Source organism: Mustela nigripes, chromosome 4 (assembly GCF_022355385.1).
Source record: "Mustela nigripes isolate SB6536 chromosome 4, MUSNIG.SB6536, whole genome shotgun sequence".
Lineage (NCBI taxonomy): Eukaryota > Metazoa > Chordata > Mammalia > Carnivora > Mustelidae > Mustela > Mustela nigripes.
The window spans coordinates 51,513,795-51,523,559 of NC_081560.1; the positions used below are offsets into that span (position 1 = coordinate 51,513,795).

General features: G+C 36.5%; 1 protein-coding gene across 2 annotated transcripts in view; it reads right to left on the bottom strand.

The window, feature by feature from the left end:
• Nucleotides 1–1,701: 1,701 nt before the first annotated feature.
• STK31 (serine/threonine kinase 31) overlaps nucleotides 1,702–9,765 on the bottom strand; it is an 89,722-nt gene continuing 81,658 nt past the window's right edge. For both annotated transcript variants that reach the window (XM_059395686.1, XM_059395684.1), the window contains one exon: nucleotides 1,702–1,938. In XM_059395686.1, coding sequence (XP_059251669.1) covers nucleotides 1,783–1,938 — 156 coding nt within the window. In that variant the 3' untranslated portion in view covers nucleotides 1,702–1,782. The remainder of the gene's footprint in view (nucleotides 1,939–9,765) is intronic.

A 9,765-nucleotide genomic window follows, 5' to 3' on the forward strand; every position in this document is an offset into this window, starting at 1 on the left:
ATTCTTTGTTCTCTTTAATTACCCAGCTTTACTTTACACCTGTGTCTTTTCAACTGAATCAGCTAAAATTAAGGTCTGCTATAAAATAGGAAACTCAAAAAGTGGCAATGGCTTGAGTATGTGACAATGGTTCCCTTTAGTATGCATTAGAATGACTTAAAGTGTTTGTTAAAGCACAGATTTTCAGGGTCTTCCCCTGAATTCTCATTTAGTAAATCTGGAATGGAGCCAAGAATTTGCATTTCTATTAAATTCCCAGGTGATGTTGAGGCTGCTGGTACAGGAATCATACTTTCATGTAAGGCTTTATTTTCTCAAATAGTATGAAAACTTGAAGCTACTACAGAGGCCCCAGAATCATTAAAGAAAACAGCTCCTTCTAACTTGCCACTCCATCATCCCAGTCATGGGGTTCATCCTCAAAGTCACCTCATGATGCAGGGAGGCTGCTTAAATTCTAACCACCATATTCACTTCTAGGCAATAAAAAAGGGGTAAAGGCAAAAGAGCACATTTCCCAGCTAAGTCAGCTCCTTTTAAGGAGCCTTATTTGCAGGAACTTACTCAAAAGGCCTCAACTAATATAGGAAATGGTAAATATAGTCTTTTAGCCAAGTACACTGCCATCCCAAATGAAACTAGAATCTATTATCAAGGAAAAAAGGAAGGCTGGGTTTTAACTAGGCAACTAGAAACTCTACCACACTACTTTAGTCCACATGCACTTCAATCACCAAGTTCAACTGGTCTGCCTTCTAATTATTTCATAAATTTGTCCTATATGTATCATCACTATCTCTACTTCCCTAGACCTCGTATTCATTATTTCTCATCTACTTTATTATATTAACCTTCTAAACAGTCTCTCTACCTCCTATCCTGGTGGTAAACAGAAGGATTTTGAAGGAGCTAAAGCTGTTTTAAATCCTTCAATAACTCCATATTTTCTGTAAAATGATTAGTTATGTCTGAGCATTTTATTATTTTGTACAAAGACTTTACTCACCTACTACATGACTGTTCTCTGCCTTCTATTTTATACTATTAAACACAACAAAAAGTTTCTTTCAGTGCTTTTATCATACTTTTTCTGCCAATTAAGATACTCTCACCCTCTCCTTCAACTTTATTATTCAGTCTATAAAATTTAACTAACATACTCTATCTTCCAGAAAGCATTCGGTGACATCCTTTCCCACAGTATAAGTACTCCTCCTGTGTACTCCTATAAAGCTCTGTACAAAGCTACCACTGATTATTCCACATTGTATTATGAAGATTTATTTGTATCTCTTTCTCAACAGATTGTGTGCTCTGTAAATATAAGGACAATGTTTTAATTACCTTTATATCCCCAGAACTGAGTACAAGGCCAATTATTTGTTGAATGTATCACCATCAGCTGGCTCATATAACTGAAAATCTGTATAGGATTTGCCCAAATATCTAATAACATTTTCTATTACAAATATCATAGTCTATGCAATTTCAAAAAGTACTATGGATAGAAAATTCTTCCTTAACAACTCCAGTTAAATGAAATTTCGAACTATACAATCTTGTGCATAGCCAAACATCTTTTATTTTTCACAACTGGAATGCCAAAGATACAACCCAACTAGCTCCAGAACACTTTCAGATTTTTTTCTATTTATTTAACCAAACTAAACAAAGTTTTAAAAGGAACATCTGTAACAACAAAAAAAATACTAAATCTATCAAAATCAAAGTTGGCTTCATCATTTCTTGTCTTTTCCTTATGTTTATCCACATTCTCCATCTTTAATTCTTGTTTTCTTTATATTCAGTATCTTTTCCTGGATTTGGAGTTGATTTCCCCTTTGGCACCAAGAAACATTCAGCATTCAAAACTTGCTCAGCAGTCATTGAACTTCTACAATAGATCAAGCTATAGATGAGGGATTTGACATTATAATCCTGCAAGGAAAAAGACAGGTTACAAAACAAAAGTAAAATCAAAACAAAAGGACAAATCTGAAATAAGGAAGGAGGATCCATTTCAAAAACACGATAAAAGTTTTCCTATTTAGTATTTAGTTTTTTAAAGATTTCTACAAAATTAACTACTTTTTATTGGAAAGGAATTATTACTCTAATAATAAAACAATGGTGTTAGAGCAAAAGGAAAAACTGTAATAGGAAAGAGAATCACAGCAGAAATATCTCAAAAAACAAGTGAAACTAAAAAAACAAAGCAAAACAAACAAACAAACAAAAATTTTAAGTCTATTCCTTTTTCCTTTTTTATGGCCTGATCAGAGCTCAACACTGAAAATTTTACAGTGAAGCTTCTTTGGAAGGGTAACCTCCTTTACTGGTCAGCTAGTGATTAGTTTTGAAGTGATCTCCAGGAACTCCTCTACCACCACTATCATCGTCCATATGAGGAACCAAAAAAAATTTATTAATTTTTTAATTTTTTAATAAACATATAATGTATTTTTATCCCCAGGGGTACAAGTCTGTGAATCGCCAGGTTTACACATTTCACAGCACTCACCAAAGCACATACCCTCCCCAATGTCCATATCCCCACCACCCTCTCCCAACCACCCTCCCCCTAGCAACCCTCAGTCTGTTTTTTGAGATTGAGTCTTTTATGGTTTGTCTCCCTCCCGATCCCATCTTCTTTCATTTGAGGAACCAAAATTTATTAGGTACCACAATTTCAAGGAAATATTTCAAAGTTATTTGTATTATCACACATAAACAACGCTGTAATACTGCTCTTCCATTAATTCCACCTGACAAAGCAGCAGGGTATGCCTTTTTTTTTTTTTTTCTGTCCCTCTATGATGACTCCAAACAGAACACACTTCACACTGAATAAAAATCACCTGTTCATTGCTAGTGTCCTCGTTAGACTCTAAGATCCTTAATATTGGAAATTTTAGTTTATCACTTCATCCCCAACAACTAGCACAGTAGCAGGGATATAGCAGATATTCAGTAAGTACTTGTTAAATTAATGAATGCCAATGCCCATACTGCACTCTACAGGATATGTTTCTAAACATACATAAAGACAGCACTTTCAGCTGGTAGAAACTTAACTAAAACTTATAAAATCCAGGGGCAATTGGGTGGCTCAGTTGGTTAAGCATCTGCCTCTGGCTCAGGTCATGATCCTAGGGTCCTGGGATTGAGTCCTGATTGGGCTCCTCACTCAGGAGGAAGCCTGCTTTTCCCTCTCCTACTCCCCTACCTGTGCTCTCTCTCTATTAAATAAATACTTGTTTAAAAAAAAAAGGCATAGGGTGCCTGGGTGGCTCAGTGGGTTGGGCCTCTGCCTTCGGCTCAGGTCATGGTCCTGGGGTCCTGGGATCGAGTCCTGCATCGGGCTCTCTGCTCGGCAGGGGGCCTGCTTCCCTCTCTCTCTCTTCCTGCCTCTCTGCCTACTTGTGATCTCTCTCTGTCAAATAAGTAAATAAAATATTTTTTAAAAATTAAATATAAAAATAAAAATTTTTAAAAAGGCATATTAACGGGGCGCCTGGGTGGCTCAGTGGGTTGGGCCGCTGCCTTCAGCTCAGGTCATGATCTCAGGGTCCTGGGATCGAGTCCCTCATCGGGCTCTCTACTCAGCAGGGAGCCTGCTTCCCGCTCTCTCTCTCTGCCTGCCTCTCTGCCTACTTGTGATCTCTGTCTGTCAAATAAATAAATAAAATCTTTAAAAAAAAAAAAAAGGCATATTAACTCCTGATTTTGGTTCAGGTCATGATCTCACATCAAACTCATGCTGGCAGAGAACGTGCTTAAGATTCTCACTCACCCTTTCCCTCTGCCCCTCTACCACTGTGCTTGTGCTTTCTCTCCCTCTAAAAATAATAATAATAATAATTGCTGAGAAGGTAAACAGGTACAGTCACTGTGGAAAATAGTATGAAGGATCCTCAAAAAAATTAAAACAGAACTACCACATAACCCAGCAATTCCACATCTGGGTATTTAGCTGAAGAAAACAACAACACTAACCCAAAAAGATATATGTACCCCCATGTTCACTGCAGTATTATTTATGATAACAAGGATATGGAAACAACCTAAGTGTCCACCAACAGAAAAATGGATAAAGAAAACATGATGTAGGGGCGCCTGGGTGGTTCAGTAAGTTCAGCCTCTGCCTTCGGCTCAGGTCATGATCCCAGGGTCCTGGGATCAAGCCTCACGTTGGGCTCTCTGCTGAGCAGGAAGCCTGCTTTCCCCTCTTTCTCTGCCTGACTCTCTGCTTATTTGTGATCTCTCTCTCTCTGTGTGTCAAATAAATAAATAAATAAATAAATAAATGATTTTTGTAAGGAAAATCCACCCATAGATGGATAGAGAAGATGTGGTGTACACACACACACACACGGAAATGTTACTCAGCTATTTTTTAAAAATGAAAAAAAAAAATGAAATCTCATCATTTGCAATGACATGGAAGGACCTAGAGAGTATAATGCAAAGTGAAGCAAGTCAGTCAGAGAAAGACAAATACCATATGATTTTACTCGTGTGGAATTTAGAAACAAAACAAATGAGCAAAAGAAAGAAAAGGGAGAGAGACAAACCAAGAAACAGACTCTTAACTATCGATAACAAACTGATGGTTACCAGAGGGTAATGTGGGTAGATGTCTGGGATCAAGGAGTTCACTTGCCATGATGAGCACTGGGTGATGTATGGAATTGTTGAATCACTATATTGTACACTGAAGCTAATATAATACTGTATGTTAACTATACCAGAATTTAAAAAATAAAAGTACTATTCAATGGCAAAAAAAGAAAATATGATGTATGCATATATATATGTATATACATACACAATGGGAGTATTATTCAGCCATAAAAAAGAATGAAATCTTGTAATTTGTGTCAACATGGATGGATCTTGAGCATGATATACTAAATGAACTAAGAGAAAGATAAATGCCACATGATCTCACTTATATGTGGAATCTAAAACAAAACAAAAACAAAAACCAAGGTCATAGATACAGAGACCAGATCAGAAGTTGCCAGAGGCAAGGGGAAGGGAGGAGGGGTGGGCAAAACTGGTGAAGAGGGTCAAAAAAGTACAAACTACCAGTTATAAGTCATGAAAATGCAATGTACAGAGGCATAGTGACTATTTAATACTATTGTACAGCCTATCTGAAAGTTGCTAAGAAGAGTAAATCTTGAAAGTTCTCATAACAAGTGAAAAAAATGTTTAGAACAATGTATGCTGATGCTAACTAGATGTTACTGTGGTGATTATTTTCCAATCTATACATATATCAAATCATTATGAAATTAAACTAATGTTATGTGTTAACTAATGTTATATATCAATTACACCTCTATTTTTAAAAATGGAAAAATAATCAAGTTTTGCTACATGATATATGTACTTTTGAATATAATTAAATTACTTATGAAGTTATTTTAAAAATAATAAAATCTGGGATGCCTGGGTGGCTCAGTGGGTTAAAGCCTCTGCCTTCAGCTCAGGACATGATCCTAGGGTCCCGGGATCAAGCCCCACATTGGGCTCTCTGCTCAGCGGGGAGCCTGCTTCCTCTTCTCTCTCTGCCTGCCTCTTCCTCTCTCTCTGCCTGCCTCTCTGCCTACTTGTGATCTCTGTCAAATAAATAAAATCTTTAAAAATAAAAATAATAATAATAATAATAATATCTACCTATAATCAATCCAATACAATAAAGAGTAAAATAAAAATAATGTCCTTAAGAAATAGAGAGGTATTATTTTCCCAACTACAAAAATAGTATATCATTAAGACAATTCTCCTTCAAATTAACCTATTAATTCAAAATATTTACAAAGTAACAACAATGTTTTTCAGAGGACTTAACAAGTTGGTGCCAAAATTCATAAGCAGAAATAAAATTACAGAATGACCGAAACAATGTTGAAGAAAAACATAAGGAAGGAAAGTCAAAGCCCTCTCTATAAAGATACAACATTTTAAAGCATGTAACCCCATAGTGTTGGCACAGGGATCAATAAACAAGCCAAAGAACAGGGGCGCCTGGGTGGCTCAGTCGTTAAGTGTCTGCCTTCAGCTGGGGTCATGATCCAGGGTCCTGGGATTGAGCCCTGCATCAGGCTCCCTGCTCGGCAGGAAGCCTGCTTCTCCCTCTCCCATTCCCCTTGCTTGTGTTCCCTCTTTTGCTGTGTTTCTGTCAAATAAATAAATAAAATCTTAAAAAACAAAAACAAAACAAAACAAACAAAAAAAAAACAAGCCAAAGAACAGAACAGAGCCCCAGCCAGATTCCTGAGTCCATGAAAACATGGCAGAGCTTGGAGTAGCTTTCTTAATCAGTAGGGATAGACTGTCTATTGAATAAATGGTGCTGCGTCAACTATCTGTCCACATATAAAAAAATTTTTGAATCTGATTTCATATATACAATATATATATATATATATATATATATATATATATATTTCATATATACAAAAATTGATTCCAGAGAGGTTGAAAATATGGGGGGGGAGGAATTGAGGATAAAAGCAAGTTCAAAAAATGGCAGATAAAGAATATTTATCAGAAAAAATATAGTAAAGATTCATTCATTCATTCAAAAAATATTTAGGTCTTACTATGTATCAACTATTGACACTGGGGATACAATGATCCCCAACACAAAGCTCCTGCTCTTACTGAGGGTACAGAGCAAATATAATTTTTTTTAACTTAATGATATGATATCGGTTTTAAAAAGGACACATACACACATAGACCTTCCCATGTATGTTATTTATGATCTGGCAACTTCTAATCTGGTCTCTGTATCTATGACCTTGGATTTTGTTTTTGTTTTGTTTTAGATTCCACATATAACTCTCTGGAAAGATTCACAAGAAACTAGCACTACTGGGAGATCAGACCTGGGTAGCTGGAGGACACATCAACAGGAATGTGCTTCTTTTTGTAACTTTTGAATACTGTATCAAAAACATGTTATATGAAGGAACATCTATTTGAAGAACTACTTTCAAATAAACTTAAGAGTCATACAATAAAGAATGAATTTATCTGAACTTAAAAGTACTTTAGCAAAGACTGAGGGCCATCTGTTGGACCTATTAATAAATTCTTCTGGGGGCTGGGAATTACTGAATTAATTATCCTCTAATATCTGTCAGTTACATAATTCTCTGATTTCTCTCCACTTTTGATATGGCCCCTGTAATGTCTAAATTATAGTTCCCTCAATTGTTTGGTAACTACATGTGATTACAGAATATAAAGACAAACCCATTCCTAGCAGTAATAGCTACCTAAGATCCCACAAGGAAATACTACATAAGCCAAATATTCTTCTAATTTGGTCTCCCTAAGCAGCTACCCACATTAAATAGGAACTTTTTTTTTTAAGAGTTTATTTATTTATTTGACAGAGATCACAAGTGGGCTGAGAGACAGGCAGAGAGAGAGAGAGGAGGAAGCAGACTCCCTGCTGAGCAGAGAGCCTGATGCAGGGCTCAATCCCAGGACCCCGGGATTATGACCTGAGCCAAAGGCAGAGGCTTTAACCTACTGAGCCACGCAGGCGCCCTTAAATAAGAGCTTCTTCTATTTATTCACCTTCACTTTCTTTATACAGACACCTAGCAGAGTGCCCAGCACACAACTAACAGAATGTAACTGTGGTAGGCAACTTCTACAATTTTGCGCATGGATCCCTACTTCCTGGTATTCACATACTTACATAATCCCCTCCTCTTAAGTGTATGATTGATGTAGTGAGTTGGTTATGAAAAAACTATAACTTCAGTCTAGCTAATAGACTTTCTACTCCTTTCTCTGCTTATACACTTTGATGGAACAAGCTATCATGATGGACATATGGCAAAGATTGAGGGCAACTTCTGGTGCACTAGAAAGGGAATGAATTCTACCAACAATCATGAGAGCCTAAAAGCTGATCTTCCTCAGTCAAGCATTAGGACATCCCAGTCAACAACGTGATGGCAGCCTGTAAAAGACCCTGAAGCAGAGAATCCAAATAGGCTATGCCCAGATTCCTAAGTCACAAACTGTAAGACAGTAAATGCATGTTAAATCACTGAATTTCAGGATAATTTTTTACAGTGTAATTTTTATATCAAGTCTGAAAGAGCAGGAGTTTCAAGTGTTCACTTCAAGTGAAGCTACAACTTCTAATGTATCAGTATCACTATTTTGCCAATGGCAAGAAATCTGTATCCTGTTTTTTAGAAGCATAAAGTATTATCATCTTTGTTATCTCATTCTATACTACAGCCAGCAAGTGTAATAAACAACTTCATGGTCTCCCAAAAGTCATCTCCAAATTTCTTTTTTTACTACTATCCAAGAAGTATGGCAAAGCTCCTTACTAATCATTTCTACTGAGCTTTTTAAAAGCTAATTTCATGGAATATTAGATGCTATAAAACACAATGTTTCTGTGGTCAAATAAATTAAAGGACTACAGAGTTAAACTGTATGTGTTCCTTCATTACAGTCCAAATAATCAAGATGGCATGACACTATGTTATCTGGAAAGAAGAAGAAAAACTTTTTGTTTATAGACAGATGACATGATTGTCTATATAGAAATTCTGAAGGCATCAGAAAAAAACTCCTGGAACTAGTAACTGATTATAGCAAGGTTGCCACATATAAAGTTTATATACAAAAGTCAATCACTTTCCTAAATACAGCAATGAACAAGTGGAATTTGAATTTAAAAACACAATACCATTTATATTAGCACACCAAAAAAACAAAATACTTCGGTATAAATCTAACAAAATAGGTATGAGATCTATATGAGGAAAACTACAAATCTCTGATTAAAGATATTAAAGAGGGATGCCTGGGTAGCTCATTCAGTTAAGCATCCTTGCTCAGCAGGGAGTCTGCTTCCTCCTCTGCCTGCCTTTCTCTCTCTCATTCTCTGACAAATAAATAAATAAAATATTAAAAATATATGTATATTAAAGAAAAACTAGATAAATGGAGAGATATTCTATACTGATGGATAAGACGACTCAGTATTGTCAACGTATCAATTCTCCCCAACTTGATCTGTACGTCCAGTACAATCCCAACCAAACTTTCAGCAAGTTATTTTGTGGATATGAACAAACTAATTCTAAAATTTACATGGAAAGGCAATAAGACTCAGAATAATCAACACAATATTCAAGAACAAAGTTGTAGGACTGGCACTATCCAACTTCAAGTCTTATTATAAAGCTACAGTAATCAAGACTGTGTGATATTAAAGAATAAACCAATATGTTAATGGCAAAAAAACAGACGCATAAAATATAGTCAAATAATATTTGACAAAAAGGAAAAGGCAATACAATGAAGATAGTCTGGTTGGTTTGTTTTTTTGAGAGAGAGAGCACAGAAGGAAAGTGAGAGGGAGAAGCAGACTCCTTGCTGAGCAGAGAGCCTGACGCAGGGCTTGATCCCAGGACCCTGAGTTGAAGACATTTAAACAACTGGGTGACTCAGTTGGTTGGTGCCCCGAAAATAGCCTTTTTATCAAATAGCACTGGAACTACTGGACATCCACATGTAAAAAATGAAACCTTACACTCTTCGCAAGAATTAACACAAAATTGATCACAGATCTAAATGTGAAATGCAGGGCGCCTGGGTGGCTCAGTGGGTTAAGCCACTGCCTTCGGCTCAGGTCATGATCTCAGGGTCCTGGGATCGAGTCCCGCATTGGGCTCTCTGCTCAGCAGGGAGCCTGCTTCCCTCTCTCTA